Source organism: Adiantum capillus-veneris, chromosome 7 (assembly GCF_014529385.1).
Source record: "Adiantum capillus-veneris isolate H3 chromosome 7, ASM1452938v2, whole genome shotgun sequence".
NCBI lineage: Eukaryota > Viridiplantae > Streptophyta > Polypodiopsida > Polypodiales > Pteridaceae > Adiantum > Adiantum capillus-veneris.
In genome coordinates, this window is record NC_140937.1 from 145,795,638 (window position 1) to 145,823,188 (window position 27,551).

Sequence of the window (27,551 nt, forward strand, 5' to 3'; positions counted from 1 at the left end):
GGGACATTGGCCTCTTATTACACACACTAACGCTATATGGCACACATAGTGCTCTCAATATGTAATATAGATCTTTCAAATACCACACATCATATCATAGACAAGAACATTGTGCTATTCTTACACACACTTTTACTATATAGAACACATGTTGCTATCTTACTACAATAGAGTCCTTTTACATGGCACACTTATAGCATAGACAAGGACATTGGGCTACACTTGTGCAATATAGCACACATAATAGCATAGGTAGAGACAATGGACTATCTTGACACATTACTTGGCTACATATCACATATAGTAGGATGTACACAACTCCATAACACCCAATGGGTAGCTATTCATAAGAGTGAGATGTTTCACTTGAGAGTTATTCATTGTAAGAATGAGACATGTTTACCTGAGATTCATCAAGTAAGTGTATGGGATGCTCTTGATAATGTTTTCTACCCAATCGTTTCCGACAAATATCTTTCTTGTTTGGAGACACCCTATTGTGCTCTATCCAAAATGTAATAATTGTCTGATTCAATTCCTCTGATAAGGACCCATCATTTCCAGACTTCCTTTTGCATAAGTCGAACCTCAGCGTACTTGACATAGGATCGCTGTCAAGTCTACCCAAAGCTGAATATAAATTCCTTGGATAAACATTTAATAGCTTTGCCACTTTATGTAGAGTAACACCTCTACCTTGGCTCCCTTTATCATGCAGTAATACATTCACCAGCATGCTGAATGTGCTTCGTTTTAAAAACATCTCGTCAACTGATTTTGGAATCTTTAATTCCTGTAAGGAGACCTTGAGTGCAGAAATAAGGCCATTTGCAGGAGGATACAAATCTTCACAGAATGGCAAGATTCTATCATCATTGAAAACACCTTGAAGAATTGCATTCTTATCTTCTTTCTGGTAACTATGCAACTGTCTCACAATGTGCTGAACAATATTCTGAATAGTATGTTGCTTCTTGTCTTCCTTTGTGTGTCCATCGACGTCCTCCCTATGACAATCTTCCCTATGACAATCTTTCGCTCCAATGTTGACGCTTGGCTGTACTTGCTTTCTAGCACGACATCGCTTTCTGTACTCACGTTTAGCCTGTGCTTCATACTTTCTCACTGCAATAATTTCATCCTCATTTAGACAAGCCTTTCTCTTGGAGTGCACCTGCGTATGAATGGTGTCTATTCCATGTGCCTCATCATAAAATCCGTCGTCCACCATCCTGGAACAGTCTGCAGTAGTTTGAAATGAATGAAGTCGTACAAAAATTCCTGATTGTAATAGTGAAATGAAATCCATTTGTGCTGCATTGTTGAGTTCAAGAAGCTCCATTTCTGCTTGTGAGGAGGTATGAGCTGGAACCAAAGCGAGAGGAAGGGAGTCTCCATCATCCATATTCTGAACAGGAGAGTAGGAGAGAGAGAGAGAGAGATGGAGATGGGCATTGGAGGCCATCTGAGAGAGAGAGAGAGAGAGAGAGGGAGAGAGAGGGAGAGGTCCATGCGTGCTAACCACTCTATGTCTTTCAATCCGAGTAGTGGAGTCGTGTATTCAGTTATCTTACCTATATTCTTTTAGAAATTATTGACTTAAAAGCCCAGCTATGGTGCCATCCATAGCATCATACTTGGTGTCCATGGAAACCAAGTATTTAGACACCATTCTATGCTTTCACCCAAAAATCAGCACTCACATTCATGCCCATGATAGGATTTGCCCTGTAAAACAGGCACATCATGTATGAGCAAGATTCAAGACTTGCTCAAGCATTGTTTAGTCAATGAAAAAATCATGATTATAGACAAAGAAACTACCCTTATCAAATGCCCTAGACCCATAGCTATTCTACATTTTTTGGAGATACTTAAAAAATCCATGAAAAATCTCAGAGAAGCCAAAGAATTACTTCTTGATATTTATAGTGAGGGAGAATAAAAGGGGGCATGGATTGGTGTTGGGACGGCCTCTATAAAAAGAGAAAGGGGCCACACCCATTAAAATTTTCGTATTAACTAAGATAATTTCTTGGGGGTATACAATTTTGGTGTATAAGATGCATTCAAAAGGAGGGTATCTTGATCTATAAAAGTTATTTTATTTTACGTATTTTACTTATAAAAGGGTTTTAAGTTGAAAATAAGGAAAAACACATAAGTTTAGTAAGAATTTGGGGTGGGTCATTGTATGTAATCACATTATATAAGTACATGGGCTTTTTTAATACCATTTTAATGCATGTAATATAGGTGGTTTCTCATAAGTGAACCCCCCACCATCAATTATAAATGTTGGTTGGAATATATAGGCTCTTCCCTCACTAGCTAGGCATTTTCAATCATCTTCCAAATGACAAAACGGTTTGATATCTTTATATTATGATGGGGTTTTTTTAAACAAGTGTCCATCTTTCTGAAAAATAAGTACCATTGTTGAGTTCAATTGTCTATGACTATGAACTACCTAGTATAATGATTTGCATCTAGAGTAGAGTCCTTGCTCATACTTTCCCTTATAGGGAACACTACCTACAATAAGTGCTTTCCAAGAAGTAGTATCCTAAATAGTAAGGACTAAAGTAGTTGTCATGCTTTCATGAATACACCATACACACGTCAACCAACACATTGGTAAGCACAACATTTATGACAAAGAGCCCTAGATCGATCATGATCATGAAAGTTTGTGTATCCATGTTAGATTCTTCCATAATGCTAGATGCCTTCAAATTGTAAGCATAGGTATTTGCATGTGGTGCGAAACCCTTATTTTTTCATCCTCTTTAAATGGACCAAGTCTTCTTTGCCCTACCCTTGTTGTCGATAGACACTATAATAAGTGCATTCGAAAGTTTGGGGTGGATCTTGACAATCAACGTAGGAAGGGAGAAGAAATCTCAAGTATGATTGATCACCTTTTGGAATAACTAATAAAGAGCAGACCGTTCATTTAGTTGTTGGTCTAATTTCAATAAAATTCCCATATCACCTTGTGCATTGTCAACAATATAACTATTTTTTATGACTGCTGTGAAACCATTTCGGTAGAGAACAAGTAGGCATCTGGCAAGTCATTATCCACTCCTTGTGGCTCTTCACCATTTTTTCTTCTAATGATGATCTTCTCTTTGGTAAGTAGTGCCATTCTAAAAGACCATTAAAAAATCAATTTTTGGTAGTTTACAAATGAATCATCCAACTATTAGCTGAACAAAACAGACAATAGAAATATCACCATGAGAGTATATGAGAAACATGAAATTAATAGAGATCTCCATCGAGATACACTATGCCCTTGACCATTCTCTCTCTTGCAGGAGGAATGAATGACTGCGCAAGAGGAGCATGTCCTCATATCCTCTCTAGGCTCTAGCACACCTCTCATGGCACTGGCTTCCCTCCTAGTTTTCCCAACTCTTGAGTCCATGCCTCAACATCCTCACTGCAATGCTCAGGCCCCACTTGCTCTACACAAAAGGTGCTCCTTTCAACAACAAGCAACACCATGGAAACACACGCAACTAGTGGTGACAACCAATGCAAAAGCCAAAACAAGGCTCCATTGAATGCCAGTTGATGTGTGTTAGGGTTGTAACATCTATACCACTTTTGCTTGAGTAACCAATGAACACACATTTTGCAGCTTAAATAGCAAACCCCCCAAGCTAAACATATCAAGTCCACATATATTAAGCTTGTGGTAAAAACTCCACACGCGCATACATACAAACAAACATATGGGTCTAGTGCTTTTTCAAGTAGCGTAAACACATGAACAACACATCAACATTGTCAAAAAGCCAATTTTTTTGGTTTGATTAGATGGTTACTTACCAGTTTTGTGAACAAAGGTTGACACAAGTTCTTTTGTCAGAGTTAACTTGATGGTAGGTTTAGGAACACGCTGATAGTGGTAGTAGACCTTGCATATTTTGGATGGTAGGACAAAAACCTAGGCATCTCCCATATGTGCTTTGAGGTCTACTCACCACAATCAGCATTGAGAGAGGGGTAATCACTTGAGGGCTTATACAATGGTCAAAGTTTGTGCACGAGAGCAAGAAAGGCACGTGATATTCATGCTATAGTGAGGAGCTAAGGGGCAGATTGTGTTGAAGATTGGTTATGAATGGGGTGCTCTTCACAACTTTGGAATAGGTGAGCATCGCAAGAGAAGTTAAAATCTAGGTAAATGTACATGGCTTGTGTGGGATAGAGCTTAGTATCTTGGTATGGATGGTTAGGAGAATTTCCTTAAGAGTGGCTCAGAGTGGAAATTGCATGATGACAAGGAGGTGGTTAGGAGCTAGGAATTACTCCTAACGACCCTGAGGTGGTTAGGAGTAATGGATGTGTGTGGGTTTTTGGGTGTGTGTGTGTGGAGAGAGAGAGAGAGAGAGAGAGAGAGAGAATGTGTGTTTTCTTTTATTTTGAGAAAAGGGGGGGCGGCCCGGGAGCAGTTACCTTTTGTTATTGACTTGCGTCAGAGGCATAGATGAGGTGAGGGTGAGGAGCAGGGCCGGTACAACTTGTTGAAATGCCGGAAGGAGGCGGAGGAGGAGGACCTGCAGGGTTAGTGGGGAAGGTGATGGCGGTGTGGGAGCTGCCAAAGGCACGAATATGGTCTTTGAGGGAGCGTTTGTGCTTGAAGTCAGAGCCACAGCTGCAAAACCAAAGCTTCCCGCAGTTCTTTTCATGGGTGCGCCAATCACCACGCACGGCAAAGGGCTTGCCACACTTGCGACACGCAAAGGGCTTGAGCCCATGCTTGCGCTTGAAGTGTGTCTGTAGAGTGCGAAAGTCCTTGAGTGGCTTGGCACGAGGGTGGCCGATGTTGTTGCGACACCCTACGGCGCAGCAGTAGCAGGGCAGCCGCATCATGGCCTGTGCTTGCTGCATAAAATTATTATTCATGCTATTGCTTGCCCTTAACGATGGCACTGGCTGTGCACCCTTCAATGACTCTGCCCCCCTCCTGTACTGCGACCCATGCCCCCACATGTGCATCTGCAATCATACATATAGTAGCATCAAATAGCTGTGAGCAACACGTCTCTTTGATTCTGACGTTGAAGTTTTTTTTTTAAAAAATAAAAATCAGGAAATCCACATTTTTTTTAAAAATAACTGTAGCAACATGTATAGTTTTTTTAATTTAAAAAATCAAGAAAACCACAATCTCGACACGGATAAACACAAACCCCTTCAAGGCAGTGGTCATGCGATGCATAGTTATCAGTTACTTTTTTGTATAACTGTTGGTCCCACGATGCACCGATTATTTGCCTTATATGCAACTATGCAGATTTTTGATAAATATGCTTCTCGTGACCACATCCTAAGTCAATTCTTTAGCCGTACAATCATATTAAGAAACACTCTCTTGTTAAGCCTACACAATTCAAGGAGTATTGAGAGAGTCTAGATGGTTGAGAAGAGCATACTCTCTCTCTCTCTCTCTCTCTCTCCCCATCCATCCATTAACAAGGAGGCAAAAGTTGTAGCACAAACCCAATGATAAGTCTTCCTCACTACATTGGTTATCAAAACCCTCCACTAGAATTTTTGTCCATATGACTATCCAAAAAAGGGATGTTTCTACCTTACCACCAATTTAATACAAAATTCAACACTTCTATATATTCTTTGCTAACTTTTGGATAAAATTCCATACACATCTAAAAAATATCTATAAATTTTTTTAAGACCCTTACATAATAGATGGCTTCTTTGATTTTTTGAGCTTTACACCAATAAGAAAATTGAAGCCATGACTTTGCTGGCCAATGCTAATATTGCACACTCCAAAAATTTCTATTATGATTTGAAAGACATAAGCTATAAACTTGAGCATAATGGGAACATTTTTGTCTATGTTTATAAATCACACTTTTAATTCATAACTCAAGCACAAAAAATCTCATTTACATGGTTATACAATGGAAAATTTAAATCTCTATGACTAGATCTATAAGATTTTAAGCTATGATCCACAACCGTTGAATCGTAGATTTGCACTAAACTATCACCACTATATATAGCTTTGAAAGGAACAATTATGCCTCCACGAAGGCATTTCAAATTAAGCTTTCTAAATCTATTATAGCAGGCATGAAACTGCAATGAAGCGCATGACTTCCTTTTTGAACACCAACATATGCAGATCTAATAAGGATTTTATATAAAATTGAAAATTAATTTGTTTGATTAAATTTTGATGAGTTAAAACTTATCATGTTATATGCTTTAATCAAAAGACCATTTCTTCGAGAGTTGAAAAAGGCACTAAAAAAACTCTCATAAACTAACTACATTGTGAGTAAGGTCCGAAAATATTGAAGCTAGACTCAACCGGTAAACACAAAATTTGGTATAAAAATACAAAATTTTAGTTTCCCACTTACACTTTAGAGTCCAATTACAAAACTAGTGCTAATGTGGAGGACTTTGGAAGCATACAATTGAAGTAAACTAGTAAAAGTACATGTGCTATTTTTAATTCGATACACAAAACAGTTTGGAGAAAGCGGGATATATGCAAACATACATCCTTATAATTAAAGGAAAGAAAATGAGTGAAAGAGGTAATGCCAAAAAAGAGTGGAAATGATAGCCAAAATGCATCATACATACAAGTTGCACCATCATTGAGAATAGGCAAAAATTTGCAATAACACAAACTTAAGATCTCGTAAGAAAACAAGAGTAAGTAAGAGAAAAAGAATGTATGTGAAGAATAGAATATTGAGTCATAGTACCATTGAGAATAAGTACACAAAAGAAATCATGAGAATTTAAGATCCGATCAAAACAAAATCTTGCAGTGAGTTGAATCCGGAGAAGAATGAGTTGTATTACCATAGAAGTGAAGAATATGAATCATGCAAACCTTTGATCTAGTCTTAACACAAAACTTGGCGACTGTCAAAAGACGATAACGTAATCAAAATTAAATCCAATATGAATTGGGACTCTGGATTCAAGCATGGCTTGATTTGGCCACTAACACAAGTATATTAAGGAACAAAGGATCTAAGTTACAAATTTGATGTCAAACTCCAAAAGTAGATGGTTAATTGTTCCATGAAAATATCAAACATCTATAGGTGTATAAGGTGTCTAAATTCAAAAAAATTCAACCACACTTGTATTTATAGAGGGGATTTATTTGAATAATTTCAAAAAAGTGAAAATAAAATAGGCAATGGTTGTATAATAATCATGTAAAATTCACAAATTACATGTTTTAATAGAAAACGATTGTGTTATAATAATGTAGATTTCAAATTTTAATAATGCCCCTTGAATACAAAAGGGATAATAGTTTGACATAGAGTGAATGCCCCAAGACTAGAAATAGCCTTAATTTGAGGTCTTGGATTTAGCATGAACTTGTTTTTAGTGGCATGCCATTTTTTAAACTTTATTTGATGCTCTCACTACCTCCCTCAAGGAGACAAATGGGGTACTATTCTCAAACTATTTAGTGACACTATAATCATAGTTGCTGCAAACGATATACCAATGAAGATATCACCTCTATTTAATTTAACCTTGGATTCAAAAAATGTCGAGAAGGCATGATAATTAATCTTCAAAAGCATGCATTTTTGTACAAAAAAGTAAGAATGACAAAGGAAAGATTATCATTATCTTCCGAAAAACATGTGGCACGTGCCACAATATTAGCAACACAGTCTGCATGTTAGTTCGTGTTTGTAGTTGCCTCTAGTCTTCAAACACAAATAGTTCTTGCAAACAACTAATCCTGCAATATCATTGTCAAATTCAATGATACATCTCTTAATCTAGAAATTATGTCTATGATATTTGAAGATAAGAGTGCGATTGCATGAAACATATAACTCAAAGTCTTTAGCTACCTTGTAGCTTAATGTCTATTTAACACAAATAAGATGCAACATGCTTCCTTTCTCGTTGATAGCTAGAACTTGATGGCTTTCCTTTTTGTCATATTGTTAAGGAGGACTAAGTATATCCTCAATAGTCATGCATTCAAACACCACATACACATTTTAATGGCCAAAATAGATGGGTCATCCTTGCCCCATTTTGATTGAAATGGAGATACTAACATGTCATCTTCTCCAATTTTATGTCCATCTGTTACACTTGAAATGCTAGATTAGGGATGTTTCATTGACGAATGTATTGTAAGAGGGACTCAATCATCATTGCTACAATTGCCAAGTTTGCATCTTCATGTTCCTCCCACACCTCATGGCTTGCCATGCACATGCCCATGAATTAGGGAGGGTGATCATCCAATTCCCTTGAGACATTCTCTTCACATTAAGTAGCAAGCTCCTACTCTCAGAGGGGGTGGGTGATCTCCACTTGTGTGGTAGCTCCTAGCAACTCTCTCCTCTCCTTTCTAGTACTTTGCAATGCTATGCATGCCATGGGTGGCTTCTTGTAAAGCCATACTCCTTATGTGTATGTTTTTTATGGCTGGGTCCATGTAAAGCCAAACCTTGTCTATGTGGTTGGCATAGTGCCCTTGGCATGATGTGTGCTTAAGCCTCGTGCATGAGGATTTTTTTTTGGGAGTTTTGATATATTTACTCACACAATGTGAGCATTGAAAAAGAAAAGTAGTAGCAAGGGACACTCAAAGATTTGGCCAGTAATAACTTAATTAACACCTAAATTTGTTCATTCAAGTAAGAAAAGACCCCACTAAGGAATCTCATCAAGCCCAAAGGACTAATTTCATAATAATACCAAATTAACTGTGTACAAAAGTTTGATATCCTCTCTCATCCCTCTAGAAGCAGAGGAGCATAGGTGTAACAAAGAATTGTATAGTGCTATTTTATCGATGGATTATATAATAGGTCAAAAGAGTGACCCTTCAATATGATGTTGCAATATATGGGCAATCAAACATAATACATAATTATCCACATTCTCCTAAAGCAACTTTGAGCACCCTTAAGAAATTTATTCAAATATGAAGAATGCAATATCTTTGGTTTTGAAATTCAAGATAAGAATTCTAAAATGCGTTGAAGGTTGTACATGCTTAGTAAACTCATTGGGGATGTAGACCTACTAAACTATATCTTTGTTAACATTGATCTTGGAGAGACAAAGCCACTTTTGTGGCCTTAACAAACTTTTGTAGAAAAGTCACTTTTGTGGCCTTAACAAACTTTTGTAGAAAAGTCACTATAGTGATTTTGGAGGTCCAAACAATAAACCCATTTAGAGAATTACACCCAATCCTTACAACAAGGTTATATTATCAATAAGAAGGTAAACCAAGGACTAAAGATGTGCTTACATGGCCATGTTAAGGAGTAAGTTGTCAAAATCCCAAAAAGTTTAGTAACGTGACTCAAGAATAGAACAAATGAGTTTTGACCACGCTCAAACTTTGTTAAAATTTTCCTTCATAGGTTAATAATAGAGTATTTGACCAACCTTAAAATATTTAGCCCAATTCAGTGACGATCAATTTCCAACCTAGATGGCCTATAATGGAGTCTCAATCCTTAATCGATGGCTTTATGATAAAGTAACAGCCGTAATCCTTACTAACCAAGTTCTTATTAATGATCACACTTGATTGACATTCAAGAAAAGAATTTTGTATGGATACTCCCAAATTTCCCTTGTGTATCATTTTTTACACCCATGGCCTCATCCACTCAAATATTATGACATGCCAATTGATGTGTATAATAGTTGTTCCTATTATGTTTTCCTCAATAGAAATTCTTATAAACCCAACCACTCATATCAATTAAAAAAATAAAAGAAAATATTGATGTTTAATTTTAGATACTTCATGTCTTTTTGATGGTTTTACACGCTTTGATACCTGTAACTAGCCCCTAAAGAAGAAAAATCACTAAACAAATGCATCAAATTTATTTTATATTATTAAACTAGTTAAGTCTTGTGATTAAAGTTTTAGTGGATTGGATAAGTCTAAGTCTTGGAAAATTCCTTAGTTACCTGGTTTGGTAGTCATGATTTGTTAAGAGAGTGAATTCAAATAAGCATTAATGTTTATTATAATATATTAATATACAACTAATTTTAAAAAAAACCCTCAAAAGAATTCCGGATCATAAAATACAAGAAACTAAGTTGTTAAAACAAATGCAACCATCCACTTTGATGCAAGTGGGTAATGATATTGAGAAGAAAGCAAAAGTATGCATTGAAGCTATAGACGGTTACCTCTCCACAACAAGGACCACACTTGCAAACCAAGCAATGCAAGGGATGTTTTGCCTCATAGTTAAATCAAAATTGTGGTGAAAACAACATTGACGTGACACGAGAATACTAGAAGACTCCCAAAGTTCAAGGGAGATAAAACAAGTTGTAAAAGAGATATACTTACCTCCTGACCATGAGGCAATGAATATGAAAAATCTTGTTTCCGAAAACAATATAGCTTCTCCCTAAAATAATACTACTCAAAGTTTGCGAGGCTTAAAAGTTAAACACTGCCGATGACCATTGAGCAATAGGTGATTCAGTTTTTCCAAGGTGTAAGGGATTAAAAGTAGATCTGAATAGAAATAGAGCCTTTAATGGTGCTAGGAAAGCTATGAATCCCACCATTGTACAAGATTCTTTACTACAATCTAGGCCCTTGATGAAAGAGCAAGGGATTAAAAGGATATTTGAATAGAAACAAAGCCTTTAATGGTGTTAGGCAACCAAGACAATTCCACAGTGATAGAAAACCAAGAAGAGCTTATGTTGCTAATGCCCAATATCCTCCATGCATGGATGTTTGATGCTTTTAATGTGGGAAGTAGGGACATTATTGCAACACATGCCCACGTTTAACTAATAGAGGAGTGGTGGCAACTAATGCAGACCAAAGATACCACTCTGATGAATGCAATGGTGCAAGAATGATGGAGGAGGTAAAGGGTAAGGAAGAGTAGCAAGGACCTTTGGAAAAGTCAAGGAAAAAAAACCATGCACATGCAGTCATAGGATAGCTTACTCTTGATGAAGAAGAAGAGAGAATAATATTTATGTAGCCATTGAAAACCTTGGAGCACAACAATAATTTGATGGTATCCGAGTGCGGGCCATACATCAAGGTAAACATTTCAATCTCTTCATTGATTGTGGTAGTAATCATTCCTTACTATCTCCAAGATCCTTGTGAAAGTTGATCTCGAATCAAGAACTAGCTAGACCTATGACAATAGAATTGGGTGATAGGAAAAGCATGGTATCTTGACCTTTGATAAGAAACCTTGAATTTGAACTAAGGGGACACTCTACTTCAGCTTTCTTTAGAACACTTCTGGTTCGGATGTACAATGGGCTTCTTGAAATGGGTTGGCTACCTAGAAATCAAGCTAGCATCCACTGTGGCTAAAAAATGTGTGTGTGTGTGTGTGTGTGTGTGTGTGTGTGTTTGAATTGAGTAAGGCTGGATCAAGAGTCAAATGATTGAAAACCTTTATGGATTCATAAGTATGCTTATGTATTTTCTGAAGATCTCACCTCTCTTACTCTTGCTTGAGAAATTGACTACGTGATAGAGATTCTCTTAGGAAGTGGACATGCAACAAAGAGACCTTACAAAATGGCCCTACCAGAGGCTATCAAACTAAAGGATCATCTTCACCGACTTTTAGAACAACGACTTATTAGACCATAAAAAACGAGTTGGGGAGCACACATACTCTTCTAAAAGAAGAAAAATGGAGCTCTTTAACTCTACAATTACACTTAAGAACTCTTTGACTCTACATTTACTATAAAGGATTGAGCCAAGCAGTCATTAAGAACAATATCATATACCACGCATCGATAAATTGTTGGACACATTACATGAATTTACGGCTTTCTCAAAAATAGATCTAAGATCAGGTTATTATCAAATAAGAATAATGGACTCAATATCCAAAAGACAGCCTTTAAAACACGATATGGCTAGTTTGAATTTATAGTAATGTCATTTGGTATGACTAATGCACCTTCTACATTCAATGGCCGATTGATGCAAGATATTTTCAAGCTTTGTCCTCATCTTCTTTGATAATATTCTAATCTAATCAAAGAATGAGGAAGAACACAAATTCCACTTGAGAAAGATGCTAGATTTTCTTTGAGAGCACAAACTCTATGCTAAGATGAGCAAGTGTATCTTCTTCTCTCCAAAGATTAAATACTTGTGATTCATTGTTTCTCAAAAAGACATGTCACTGGACCTTGCTAAAGTTTGAGACATTTTTGAATGGCACTTGCGATCGAATGGAAGCAAGATTCAAGGATTTTTGGGGATCGTGGGTTGTTATGGAGATTTTATAAAAGACTTTGATATGCTCGCTTTGCCCTTGATTGACCTTCTAAAGAAAGGGATGAAGAAAGGTCTAATAAACTTAAGAATGTCACCAAGACACCTTGTCTTAAGTTATTGGAACCTTTCATATCATCATTGATGCTAGTGGTAAAGCAGTTAGAGAAGTATTAGTTCAAAAAGGAATCTAACAGTAACTTTCACCTCACATAAGCTTAAGATTCATGAAAACGCTACCCAACTCATGACCTCAAACTATTGGCAATCATTCACGCCCTAAAACTATGGAGGATTTACTTACTGAGATGGAAATTCTGAGTTACAACCAACCATAAGAGCTCAAAGTGGATCTTCACATAACCAACTTTGAATAAATGAAAAAGACATTGTGTAGAACTTTTGCAAGAAAATGACTTTGATATTATCTAGCACCCAACAAAGGAAAAATCAATTGTGGATTCGCTTGATCAAAAACCTTTTGAGCTTCATATCTATACCCGACAACCCTATCATTGAAAGGATCAAGAAAGCTATATTATCAAATCAGTATCAAAGGTGGTTTACCCTTGTTCAGGGTGGAAAACAAAGAATATAGCATCAATGAAATATTTCTCACATAAAGATTGTTGTCTCCATATATCATAGAGATAGGTTATCCGTATTAAAGGATGCTAACCTATGAAAATCTATCTTGGTCAATGCTCATGATAATCCTACGTCAGATCACCCAAGATTTGCAAAGACCCTCAAGATGTGTACAAAAGCTTCTACTAGATTGAGAAAAATGAAAATATTCCAGGATATGTTTACCGACGCTTGACATGCCAAAGAAAGGTAAAGAGAAATAAACCTCTTGATCAATCTCAAGTGGGAGTGCATAACTATGGACTCTCATTGGACTATCTATGGTTCAAGAAGGATATAATTTACTTATGGTGGTTGTTGACCAACTCACTAAGATTGCACATCTCATTTCAGTTAAGACAACCTTTACCATGTCCAACATTTCACGACTATTTATTAAGGAGATTTTTAGATTACATGGATTCTCTAGATAGATTTTGATTGATCAAGATGTAAAGCTCGCCTCAAATTTTTGGACCTCTCTCTTCAAGGGGATATTTGGAGTTAAACTTAAGTACTACCTACCAACCCCAATTGGGTGGACGAATAGAATGTATCAGTAATCAAGTCATTCAAGATATTCTACGAGTTTATTTTAGTAGGGAGCCTAAGCAATGGATTTAGTTTCTACCTCTAGTGGAGTATGCTTGCAACGATTCACACCATCAGTATTGGTATGACCCCATTTTGTGCCCTATATGGTCAAGAATATTTCTTTAATTCACTCAACTTTTTAGATCCTGCCCCATAAGAGATGAAGGTTTTAATTGGATTCGTGAAGAGACGGAAAACCAAATTAAGACCATCCAAAAGGATATCTAAGTACCTCAGATTGCCAAAAGTAATATGCTAATGGTAAGAAATCCAAAAGAAGATTCAAGAAAGAAGACAAAGTTTTTCTTTGAATTTGCCCAAAGAGAAGTAGCATATTCCTCAGGAGGTACAAAAAGCTCAGCCCTAGTTACTATGGTCCTTATGAAGTTAACAAGTATAAAGATAAGATTACAAGATGAATTTGGTACCTCATCTCAAAGGCCATGATGTATTCCATGCAATCTTATTGAAACCCTAAATTCCTAGTGATGAGTAACTCATTGATGATGAACAAATTGTCATGCCAACCCAAAACATCTTGGAGTTCCAAATCTCTAAGATTCAGAATCTTGAGAGAAAATCCTTCAAAATATAATTTTTAGAGAACACCTTGCCTAGTAGTAAAACTATCCTCAAGAAGATGCCATATGGCAAGATGAAGCCACCTGAGAGAAGAACTACCTTGACTTCTCGAGATGTGGACATCTTGAAATGCTAAGCTAGGGAGTTTATAATTTTCTTTCCATTAATTAAATTTTACTTCCACTTAAGAATTTTTTCAAGAAAAAGTTTAGGAGCATTATTAAGCATATTAATGATTGAGTCTCTTTCCAACATGATCCATTCTAAAACCAAACCTTATATGTAGGAGTTCTATTAATTTTAGATTTTAGATAGTAAGAAAAAAGAGAGGGTTTTGAAGCCCCTACTTTTAGGAAAGTGGGTGTTGAATATATTTGTGGCCTTCAAGTAACCAATTAAGAGAAAAAGAGTGGTCAATTTGGACTCATAGCTAAAAGAAAAGGACATCTAAAAGTTGATTACACAAAAAGAAGTGAGGTGATTGAAAGATGCATAGCCAAAAATAGTGATACGGGAGGCAAGGAGACAAAAAGCATGCACTAGAATAACACACCTTGGAGGCCTATATAAAGGGAAAAAGTGCTAGCACAAAACACAGAGAGGAAGAGAACTCTGTAGTAAAACTTTTGCTTGTGATGGTGATCTAGCATACCTTCCTGGCACTTTTGGCACCATTCAACCCTCACAACTCCCTCCAAGGTGGTGACCAAGGAATAGTCCTTAGTGTACTTGGAAATGAGGCTATGAGGGTTTCATTGGTTCCATTTATTGCACACTAGGGACAACAATTTTCCAAAAGTAAAAACTTCCTTGGAGGTCACCTAACTAAGAAGTGTTCCAATTCGAGAGCACTTAACCACAAGGTAACTAACCATTGAGTCAAACCTCCTTGTTGTCTATATCCTAAAAAGAATGTGGGGTCAAGATTTAAGATAAACCATGTGTAGAGTAAGTTTATGAAGGAATATTTAGAACTAATTAAGTATGTATTTAGGTAGGTGTATTATGGACGCATGCACTTGTAATGAAGAAATAAAATCTCTTTTTTTGGTGATTTTTAAAATCTTAATCACTCTTTATGTTACTACCATTCTTTCTTAATTTTCTCATTTCCAACCACTTGAAAGTGGCATGTGAAGCATAGTTTTCCTTGCACTTAAGATTGTGTTTGTGGTAGGATGTCTTCCTATATCCATAAATCTTAGTACAATAGTGTCATATCCTTATGTCTTTTTCTATTTTTTTCATTTGTATACCTCCTTATTGCAATTAACATCCAAGTGGCCTCGATTGATCTTAGTACCGCACCCTTTTGCCTTTCTTGTGTATTACATGAGAGATGGCCCCACCAAGGAAGAGAATGTGAAGTTCCACATTGTGTGTAAAGATCTACCAAACCCCCAACCTACAATGCTAACAAATGAAATTGCTAATGGCCATTCTCAATTGCAGGTCATCGTTGCACCCACACCCATGGTAAGTCAAATTGTTAGTTTTTTCATTATTCATACATAAACTTGACCTAGTATGGGAAGCCTAACATGACCAAGAATGTGATTATATTCATCTCATGAGAGACAAGCACGGTTTTTCTCATTGATGTTGAAAGAATTGTTTAGCAAAAGTATTGTTTGGTTGATAGCAAACCTATTTGATGACTATTGCAAATCATCCCTTCAAAAGAAAATTATTGATAGGACATATTCTTGCCAGATGGAACTTGAGAGTAGCGAGAGGATCTCACGATTAGCAGGGAAATGCCACGGTTAGTAGAATAAGCTATAATGAGCAATTCTTGTATCTCATAGTGATAGTACCCTTAGCGGTTAGCAAAACGGAATGGTTTTTCTGTCTTCATGACTATCAATAAGAAAATCTTTCCATTGTTAGTTAGAAGACGGGACATAGGAAGTTTGCGGACCGTAGCAAAGAACTCAAAACAATGGATATTTCATTTTATTGAAAGATAGAATTGCCTTCATTAGACTTTGTATGAGAAGAAATTGTTTGGGTGATATTTGAAGGATTTTATGAATGAAAGATGGTAGTAATTAGGAAACAAGAGGAATGAAAATATGGTAGTAATCAGGAAACAAGTGATTAGTATTTGATTGGAACTAGGTCTATGGACATGTGGACCCGATTACTCAGGTATTTTTGAAAAGACTAGCTATCACAATTAAGGATAAGTCTTTTACCATATTTAAAAGTTTATGGATGGAGGTTGTGGCTCTTAAATGCAGAAAAAAAAGTGTCATCTATAGATCCAAAGTATGTTGAGATTTTAGTTTGGTTATAAAAGGATTTAGATTTATCATTATCGACCTGTCTTGTGGTGTAGGACACTCACTTCTACGACTTTGAAGGATAAAGTCCTTCCTCACTTCTATTTCTCATTTCCTTGCTTCTTTGGATTGGAGTAAGGTGTTATCAATGGAACCTAGAACCAAAGAAAGGCTTAACTATCAAGTCGCCCCAATCTTTGGATTCGGGACCTCACACTTTATGTGTTGTCTCATAGGTTGCTTTCACCTTTGCAATGAAGAAGGAAGGTCAGATTAGGTCTCCATCCCTAGGTGAGAATTATCTTTACACTAGCATGCCTCTCACTAATCACCTAAGCAAGAAGATCATTGTCATGCTCTCTAGAGCTATATAGAATTTGCTTCCGTTGTACATTGTACCATCTCCCATTCACTCATTAAGGATTGTTATTAGCATGTCTATCTTGGTGTGTTGTCAAGTCTATCTCTCTTCTACTAATATTAAACAAAAGTCCTTTGATTTTTCATTTTCGTGTCCAACTTGGTCACTTATAATCCATAAGCATAAAGTCATGAGATACCTAAAGTCCGATAGATCATAAAAACTCGTCCTATACATTCAAGCTCTAAAGTTTCTTGTACCTTCCACCGTAAGAATATTAACCAAACTGAATCTGGATAGAGCATGTTTTAAGAAATTTTATACTTTATCACTACATAGCTATAACTTATCTAAACTTTTTTAAGCACATGATTGAGATATTGGACGTAAATATTTCTAAATGGATTCTTCTAGCTATTAGCTAGAAATTTTCATATCTAATGTGTTGTAAGGGGAATTTCAAAACCCCTTCACTTACCTACTATATCATGCATTGAATAGCCTTTCCTAATCAAATAATTGGTTTGGAAATCCCGCCATGTATTTCTCTCAAATGAATGTGATGCTTCTAACAAATTCATGTGGCATAATGATACGTGTCTTCCGATTTCCATTAGAACATGCAAGAATCTACTTGTTAAATTATGCGTGCAAACTTTTCAATATCTAGGAGAGCTGATAAAGAGTGACTTATATCTAGCTTGTGGCATCCTAAGAAAATTTCTCAGAGTGACCAATTTTACCACATCAAATAACTTAATCAAAGGGGATTATATATGAACATTGTCTAGAGTGGGATAAGGGCTTTTAAAGGCCACCCACAATGTCACTATAGCATGTGCATAGCATTATTATTAATTATTTATCGAGTACATGTGACATAGGGAGATTTTGATGTCAAGCCTCCATCTCCCTTTCCACAAGGTGGCACTCATTATGTTGGAAATCATCGAGGAATATATGAAATGGCTCTAATGCCACAAAACGGCACAAAGAACAACAAAATTCTACTCTAGCTTTGAAACACGATGCAATTACACACCAAGAATTCATCCAACATTTTTCTTATGTAGCTATCCTTACTTCTATATATCATACCCCTTTCAACATGTGTATCACTAGCAATAGGAATCATACTAGAACCTATCTCCACTAGCTAGCTACTAGCCCAAGCTCTTACTTAGTCCTAGTACAACCCATGTCATGATAAGTAGGCTTTCTCCAACACAAAAAGTGAGTATGTGTGATAATTTCTCTTATTGTTTTATTCTTATATCACCTAGTTAGGTATCTTATGCACTTTGCATCCAAAGGTGGTGCTCATGCTTGTAAGCTAACGTGGACACCAAATAACTACATTTTATAAATGTGGAAGAGGAGGGTATCCAAAACTATGGATGACCCACCCAGCTCAAAAGGAAAACTACTACTCAAATGGTTTGAATCATGGGTGTCTCATTTAGGGACAAGCATTCCAACCAATGGGATACATATACCTTGTTGAATAGAAAATCTCATTTTAGCATTTCACAAATGGTGGGACATCTTGGGTACAAAGGCTACCCAACCATTTCAACAACCTACCTGCGGGTGCTAGTTTGATATCTAAGCAACCTTAGTTGGTCTCCACCTATTTTAGGAAGGAGAGTGCCTAAGAAAAACATAGACCCACTACCAATGACAAACAATTCATATCCTAGGACCAACTATTCTTGTAGTCCAATAACTAGGCTCCCCATAGCTTAGGTATGAGAAAGCCTTAAGTAAACATAGGACCAACTAGTCTTGTAGTCCAATGACTAAACTCCTCATAGCTTAGATATGAGAGTGCCTTAAGTAAACTTAGAACCACTACAAATAACGAAGTCATTCGACATCTAGCTTAAACCCACTAGCTATGAATTTCAACACATGATAAATATGTGCTTATATTTATGTGCTTACTTATACGTTCAAAACTAAAAATATAAGCCATATTTTTCAATATGATTAATTGCACAACTCTACTTGATAATAGTTGTTCGCTACCCTATGTGCAATATTAAAAATATCTTTTTGATTTAAAAAAATCCTAAAGAAGATTATCAAGTCATATTTCGTCCTACCAAGGGGTGTATCATTTGAGTTTGTTAGAAGGGGTATATTAAACTATAAAACTTATAGAATTAATTACTTAAACTCAAAGTGTTTTTTTACCAATTTGAAAAATCTTAAGAAAAAAGGGCCATTATATTCATTAGAGTATAGGTACAAAGAGGGGATTTTTAGATACCCCTTGAACACATGTGATATAGAAGATTTATTAAAGACAAAGCCTCGGGTCGTCCTTAAAAACCTTACATTATTTGCAAAATCAAATACATCATTTTGAGAAAGCTTCCTACAAGTAAAGGTCGATCCAATCATATTCATGCCAAAGACCTCCTTAATTATATACCTATATACAGTAGCAATTGACATGTATTCAAAGAAAATACAATTAATTGTAATATAGAAACATACACATAAGTGATTTCAAAAGGAGGTTGGAAATTTAATTTAATTTTGAAATAATCAATTAATAAACATAAATAAATAGAATAGTTTTCCAATCATTGTTAAAAAATTAATATTTTCTTTAAATAAGAGATATATCCTTTGTTGATATACAAGTATTTTCTATTACCTTAAATGCAACACTATACTACGTAGGAAATTTTCAATAATGCATCCCTTGATCATGTATTTAGATTCTATGCTCGTTTTTTTAAATCTTTACCAATGAGTAGTACGTACACATTTTCTCAATTATTTGATTAATTTCTTCTTCATATTAGCACATGTGACCTTGGTAATTATCTTTTCAACTTTGAATTTTAACTAATTCATTCCCAATGTTAAGGCGGCCTCGTTTCCTTTATTATATAGTTTAATGTTCAATGAAGCACACATATATAGGTAATGTTTTCATAATATCTTATAGCTCACCATTGAGCTTATGAAATTTCTCACATGTCTGTAGGGTAGAGGAGGTACTTTAGAGGCACTCAAGAAAAAAATTATAATTTTGGGTTTTGGGTTGATATTGGAGGGTTATACAAATCTTGTCAGATTTGAAATGTAAAAATTGCTTCATACTCCTCATGAGAGTATGAATTAAGTAGTACCAAGATTGATTTTTTAAAATTTAACTTGAATGTTCAATTTAAGAAAATTCAATAAGGAAAGTAAACTTGAACATTTCAATGTATCTAGAGAAATGATACACCATAATTGTACTTAGTTGAAGCTAAAACTAAGTTACAAGTAAGTTGAAGAATAGAGGCAATTGTAAAGTAAACTTGAACATTTCAATGTATCTAGAGAAATGATACACCATAATTGTAACTTAGTTTTAGTTGAAGCTAAAACTAAGTTACAAGTAAGTTGAAGAATAGAGGCAACGATGTCTCGACCTAGATGGCAACAACTATAATATAGGCAATGCTAGCTTAAAGGATAGCCAAAATTCTAAATGATAGCCAAATCACAAAAACTATCATTTATAGTCATCAACTCCATCTCCCTTCTTTTATCCTCCTGATGCTATATTATGAGAATCTCATCAAAATAAAGATCTTCGTGTTAAGTGCCAGCTATGAGGATCAATCACTATATGTAAAACCTATATAGAGTGTGCGTTCAAGTACTATTTATAAATCCCCTGAGCTGTTGATCTTTTGCCAATAAAAGGGCGGGATCCTTGTCCTATTCAATCTTTTTTTTTTTCAAAATCAATTTTCAACACTCTTCTATATGTCACAATGTGAGAAAATATAGAATAAAATAATCCTTATTTTTGAACCAATACGATAGGCATTTTTTTATTGTATGCAGTCTCTCCACATGAAGTATTGATTGGAATATGTGGGAATAGTCATCAACTCCATCTCTCTTCTTTTATCCTCCTGATGCTATATTATGAGAATCTCATCAAAATAAAGATCTTCGTGTTAAGTGCCAGCTATGAGGATCAATCACTATATGTAAAACCTATATAGAGTGTGCGTTCAAGTACTATTTATAAATCCCCTTAGCTGTTGATCTTTTGCCAATAAAAGGGCGGGATCCTTGTCCTATTCAATCTATTTTTTTTTTCAAAATCAATTTTCAACACTCTTCTATATGTCACAATGTGAGAAAATATAGAATAAAATAATCCTTATTTTTGAACCAATACGATAGGCATTTTTTTATTGTATGCAATCTCTCCACATGAAGTATTGATTGGAATATGTGGGAATATTAAGCATTATAAAGCTTGCTTGTAGGCCATTTGCAATATCATGCAAGGTTCTAGAATTGTTTGCTTTGGCATTTACTTAATGACTCAACTTCGTATAGCCTCTTTTTGTATGCTCTATCAATATTGCAACGAAATTACTATGTAATTTGCTCATACTAGCTAGTAGGCATTAAACCTGCACTCTTGCATGTCATCCACATCCCAGTTACATGCATCAAATCCCATCCTATCCGCATCTCGATCTATTATCTTCCATTTTATGTGTGCAAGCTTAAGCGTTCTACTTGAGACCTTAAACAATACACTCACAAGTGATATGTTTATCACCGAGGTAAATGATTAGGCTTATAGTCGGTATTTGCCACATAAACCGTGTCTTGACAATATTAGGTGGGCACATCGAGAAACATGTTCCTGAAGGATCCTCTTTGAAGGCCTTGGTACCACAATAATATAGTCGCCAGTTGCAGCGATCGATAACACATGTGTTGGGCAAGATGGTACTAAGGACCACATATGTAATCCTTCTAGGTATATTATCTTGTAGCAGTGCATCTTATCATGGAAATGTACCATTTGGTTTCAATGAGCGCAATTTTAATGCAAATAATAGAGGTAGTTCAATTGTATAAGAACAAGAGGTACTTTTAAACTTTAAAAGAAAAATTTTAAAATTTTAAAAGTAAAACATATTGTTTTGTGGAAAGAGGGAAATGCAACTTGTTAGCAAGCATGAGGATTTTACTACTTATTTAACACATGTGAACTACATGGATTAGATAGTACATCCCTTTAGGTTTCTTTAGCTGATCATGTTCTTGCCAAAGTAGTGGTCTTCAGATGCCCTTATCTTTGAGTTAACAATCCTCCTGTAAAATATCCCCTTAAAAGCCTACTTTATGTGCGACCATGGACTCCACCATGGTGAAGAAGGTGACTATCTCCACATATGAAGGGAAAGGAAGGGGAGAAGGGAGGGCGCTAATTAAATTCATGACATAAAAATCACTAAAAACTCAAAGAGTTCAATTAGTGCATGGAGGGTGGGGTCGGGGGGGGGGGGGGGGGGGGTGGGGGGGGGGGTGGGGTGGGGCGCGCTTACCTTAAGGGACACTAAGACTTAAGCCTCTTGCATGCCAATTGGTCATCTTCCTACCAGAAAATTAGGCAAGAACAATATGGAAAAGTTTATATTATTACATCTTTGACTTAAGCTTCAGAGTGATAGCCATAAATTGATTGGCGTCCTATTTGAGACCTTAAACAATACACTCACCAGTCATATGTTTATCGAGGCAAATGGTTAGGCCAATAGTCAGTATGTGACACATAAATTGTGTCTTGATTGATTGGCGTCCTATTTGAGACCTTAAACAATACACTCACCAGTCATATGTTTATCGAGGCAAATGGTTAGGCCAATAGTCGGTATGTGACACATAAACTGTGTCTTGACAATATTAGGTGGGCACATCGAGAAACATGTTCCTTGAAGGCTCCTCTTTGAAGGCCTTGGAACCACAATAATATAGTCACCAATTGTTGCAGCAATCGACAGCACATGTGTTGGGTAAGATGCTACTAGGCCACATATGTAATGCATCTAGGTATATTATCTTGTAGTAGTGCACCTTATCATGGAAATGTACCATTAGGTTCACATGAGAGCAATTTTAATGCAAATAGTAGAGGTAATTCAATTGTATAAGAGCAAGAGGTACTTTTAAACTTTAAAACGAAAAATTTAAAACTTCAAAAAGAAAAACATATTGTTTTGTGGAAAAAGGGAAATGCAACTTGTTAGCAAGCATGAGGATTTTACTACTTATTTAACACATGTGAATTACATGAAAATCAGATAGTGCATCCCCTTAGGTTTCTTTAGCTGATATGTTTTGGCCAAAGTAGTGGCCTTCAGATGCCCTTATCTTTGAGTTAACATTCCTCCTATAAAATATCGAATGCCCTTTTAAAGCCTACTTTATGTGCGACCATGGACTCCACCATGGTGAAGAAGGTGACTATCTCCACATATGAAGGGAAAGAAAGGGGAGAAGAGAGGGCGCTAATTAAAGTCATGACACATAAATCACTAAAAACTCAAAGAGTTCGATTAGTACATGGAGAGTTGGGGTTTCTTTTTTTTTTTGTTTTGGGGGGGGGGGGGGGGGGGGGGGGGGGGGGGGCGGGGCGCGCGCTAACATTAAGGGACACTAAGACTTAAGCCTCTCGCATGCCAATTGGTCGTCTTCCTACGAGAAAAGGCGAGAACAATATGGAAAAAGTTTATATTACTACATCTTTGACCTAGGCTTCATAGTGATAGCCATTAGACTATGTGTCTACACTAATTGATTGGCCACAATATCGTGATCTCCATTAATACTGAAGTATAAGAATGTTTTCCCCCGCTTGCCCATGGACATGATAGGCCTACTAGAGCCAATAAATAGGCCTAGGTCCTATACAAGATTGGTAATGCCAATAAGATTGGTAATGCCAATTAGAGAGGGTCTCCAAAGGAGGGGGTAAATTGTAGGATTAGATTGACAAGACAAGCTAAACTCACACACGATAGAAGATGGGATGGATAACTCCACCCTTTGAGTTGCAGTTAGGGAGGGAGGGAAGGTAATGCATTACCCCCCCCCCCCCCCCCTCTTCTTTTCTTAGTGCACCAAGAGTTACTAGCTAACATCTTTGAAGGATATGCGTGAGCAATGTTTCGGCCTACATGAGTCTAATTAGCGCGTGACCAGAATGTTCCAATACATAATAATCAAGTGATTAACTACAATCACTGATGTGCGAGTGCATGAAAAAAGAAGGTGAGAAAAAAATAATGTGAGAGCCACACCTTGATTACCTGCATGTTGTTGTACCGGTTGAAGGTCTTTCCACACAAATGGCAAGCGAACTGAGTTGGGCCGATGAGGATTTGAGCCGCTGTGGGAATCCAGTATTGACCTTCACGCAGTACAGTACTGCTAGCTGCTACCGGCTTGGGAAAGCTGTTGGAAGCTGGAGAGATAACCTCAGCGTCCATGACTGTGTCGTCGTAGTTACTGGTGTTGCTTGTAGCGGGGGACGTACTCATGCTTTCCTTGCTGTATTGATCATTAATGCAATGCGGTAGCCCGTCTTGCAGGCGCTGCTGCTTTAAGCATAATCCAATATAAGCCGCATCCTCTGCCTTCCCCACCCTACAGACGCCCCCATTCTCTCTCCCACCCTCCAGCTTCTCTACTAGAGTAATATTGGCAGGTGATGCTGTTTCATACACAAAACGCGCTGCAGAGCTTGGTAGCCCAATTTGCAAATCTAGCGTTAACTCTGCAGTCTCGCCCCTATCATAGGCATGCCTCTGCTGATCGCATCTTCCATCAATGTCGTCAAGTGCTTCTGCCTTCATGATTGCAGGCGTCAAGCTGTTGAGCAGAGGAAGAGCCTGTATTATGGCGGGGGGCGAAGCTGGAGCAGACATATTGTCGGCAAAACTACTGCTTGTATTAGTGGCAATTATATGCTGATGAGGCTGACAGTCATTGCAGGACGTTGTCGAGCTGTCACGCAAGATTGATGCCGTGTAGGGATAATTGACATTCGAGCCATCATAGTTGCCATTCTGGTACGGCTCCTCATGATAAATCGTACTGTAGCTGCTTGAGGCATCGTTAATCACCTCGCTAGCAGTAGCAGTGCTGCCCGCCTCTGCGATCTGATATGGGCGCCAGCTGCTAGCCGTCATCATTTCTGATCGCATCAGCCTTTGATCTAACTCTTCCATTTCCTGCCTAATTTGCTGCCCATATAAGCCTGAGACCGACTCCTTCCATAGCCGCCGTGGTTCATTGCCTCTCGGCTTGCCTGCAGCTAATTGGTACCATGTGTAGTGCTGTAGTCTCTCTGCTTCTGCCCTAAAATCTTCAAAGCTCGAATAAACCGCTGCTTTCGTGATCTGCTCGCCACCGCTAAATCTTGCAGTAGGATGGTTGCAGCTGGATGCCAGTGGCTGCTGATGTGGTTCATTCATGGCAGAGAAGGGAGGCTGCCCATAATGCTGCGGGCCATAAGAGAACTCTTTACTCATGGAGCTCTTTGTTGAGCAGCTGGCTCCAGACTCCGAAATGCTCACGCTAGATGAAGCTGAAGTGTGAAGAAGCTGTGTGAATGGGATAGCCATCGGTATATTGTATTGTTGGCACTGCGGACTGATTGTAGGCTGCGTTTTAAAAAGAGGAGTCCTGCAGCTTCCTGGCTCGTGCATAGTATGGATCATGTGCGTCGAAGGCATTGCCATTGAGGGAGAGCTTCCTGCGCTGACTGAACTACTAGTAATGAAAGGGCCGTTAGTTCTAGCGCGAGCAGAGCTCATCTTTGTGCATGTGCAGTTAGGTGGTTGCAGCAGAAGCCCTAGATTTGCTCTACATGGGGGGTGTGGGTGCTTAAAAATCAGCGGGATTGAAACGAGTTGCAGAATTGAAAACTATTAAAAACAGCTCAATTTCACTAGCCGAGCGATCGGGGGAGCATGATCAGTTGCAAAATTGCATGGTGATAAAGCATGCCAGCTTGTGATCCTCAAAGAGAGCTGGCGCGGGGGGCGGGGGGGTAGACAGAGAGAGACAGAGCTCTTGTCTAGAGATCATGGACGCACGCAGATCTGACAGCCAGCCAGACACCTGGGGTTGAGAGGCGCAGTTAGCTCGGGTTCGTTAATCAAACATATTAATGGATAGCTGGTGGGCGTCGGGTCGTCGGCCCTCGCCGTCTCGGGGGGTCGGTCTCGGGGCTGTTGAAACCAAGTACTGGCAGAAGCAATATTGGCCGTCCTGCCACTCTTTCTGACCAAGGCTGGAGTCAGAACCTTGCAAAAGGAGTGAGAGAGATAGAGAGAGGGACGCAGACAGAGACAGATGTGCAGAGTAGAGAGAGAGAGAGAGAGAGAGAGAGAGAGTCGAAAGAAAGAATATCACAGTTGGGAAGTGGGCAGTGGGCACTTGCTACTGACCGAGCCTTGTTGTGTAGACTCTCTCTCAGGAGAGTCGGTCCGTCGTGGCCCCTGCAGAGAGAGAGAGAGAGAGGTGGTGGTTGAGAGGCGAAGGAGTGTAAATGAAGCTGTGGTGGTGGAGTGCACACGGTAAAGAAAAAGAAGAGAGTGACACTATGACAGGCAGCGATTATGCTTGTTCTTGACCCGGTCTTACTGTTACAGGATAGGGTATAATAACCCGTATATGAGAGAGAGAGAGAGAGATAGAGAGAGAGAGAGTACTCATGAGACGCCCTGAAGTTTGAAGCCCAACGTACAGAAGCTAGCTAGAGAGAGAGGCAGCTGCAGATTGAACGGGAGATTCTGAATACGAGTAAGCGCTAGTGCGCTACTCACCAGAGTCGCATGACTCGCCTCTATTATTCTTGAGAGAGAGCTGTGTGTGTTGTGTGTGTGTGTGTGAGAGAGAGAGAGAGAGAGAGGGGGGGATCGGAGAGAGAGCCAGCCTAGAGCAGCTCACGGGTGGCTCAGAACAGAAGCCAGGACTAATCGCTATCGTGGGATCAGAGTTGGAGTCTAGTCTCTGGCGCTTGTAAATTGTATATGAGAGAGAGAGAGAGAGAGAGAGAGAGAGAGAGAGAGGGTGCAGGGAGCTGGCGAGCAAAGGGTGGTGGACCGGTGGTGGCGTCGAAGTGGACCGTGGTGGTCTCATAGACTAGTACAGTGGTAGCACAGGCCCAACGGATTTTCGAGAATCGAGCCCGGGCCCGGGCCTTTCACTGTGCATATGAACAGTAGCAGTCGAGGACTGGAGGGAGGGTGGGGACTCGAGTCCAGTGTCTAAAGCAGAACAGAGACTCCTCTCTTTCAGTCCTGCTTCGTGAGACAGAGAAAGCAAAGCTACGTCGGCGCGCGTGCTCGCCTTTGAAATAAGTACAAAACCTCACATTTTAATCCCCGGACACCCGCCCTCCACCGCCAGGCTTTTCCTTCTGCATGCCCGCCCGCCCATTGGCGTAGCCGCCCACTTTAGAATGACACGTTGTGGAGAAAGCGGCCAGCGTGGCAGGCCAAAAGTAGGCTGAGCGCCAGGCTACTCATGTCCGGACAACCGGGAGAATTCTCATCAGGGGTCCACCCCGTGCGCACGTCCGGGCGCCTTGTCGGCCCTTGTCCTATCAACGCTGCCATACGGGGCACTGGGCAGTTGGAGTGTAGCGACCCGACCCCTCCACTACTCGTCGTTGACTGTGCCGGCCTCCCCCGTCCCAGGCATGCGTCAAGAAGTTCAAGACTCTCTCGAAGGGGAATCACTTTGTTGGGTTGGAACTTGGAACTTGGACCATCTCCTCCATGCACACACTAGAAAATAAACGTCTCTCCAGTGTCCGGGAAAATTTAGGTTAATTTTTCAGATTTTTACACTATTTTGGGAAGGAATTTCTCCTTTTTCCCTCGCCCTCAACCAGCATTTTTTTAATTCAAAACGGCAAATGAAATAACCTTTTTGTCATCAGGTGTGTCCGTGCGTAAAT

At 38.3% G+C, this 27,551-nt stretch overlaps 1 protein-coding gene across 2 annotated transcripts; it reads right to left on the reverse strand.

The window, feature by feature from the left end:
- Positions 1-3,795: 3,795 nt before the first annotated feature.
- Positions 3,796-26,088, reverse strand: LOC147454753 (uncharacterized). Of its 2 annotated transcripts, none has more exons than XM_086516593.1 (2): positions 23,890-26,088; positions 3,796-5,013 (listed from the first exon to the last, which is right to left on the reverse strand). In XM_086516593.1, exons 1-2 carry the CDS (start codon positions 25,396-25,398, stop codon positions 4,477-4,479), a joined length of 2,046 nt encoding a protein of 681 aa, XP_086372719.1. In that variant the 5' UTR covers positions 25,399-26,088; the 3' UTR covers positions 3,796-4,476. The 2 variants fall into 2 exon arrangements, with proteins under 2 accessions (XP_086372719.1, XP_086372718.1); XM_086516592.1 differs by having other exon boundaries at positions 23,881-26,088.
- Positions 26,089-27,551: the final 1,463 nt, after the last annotated feature.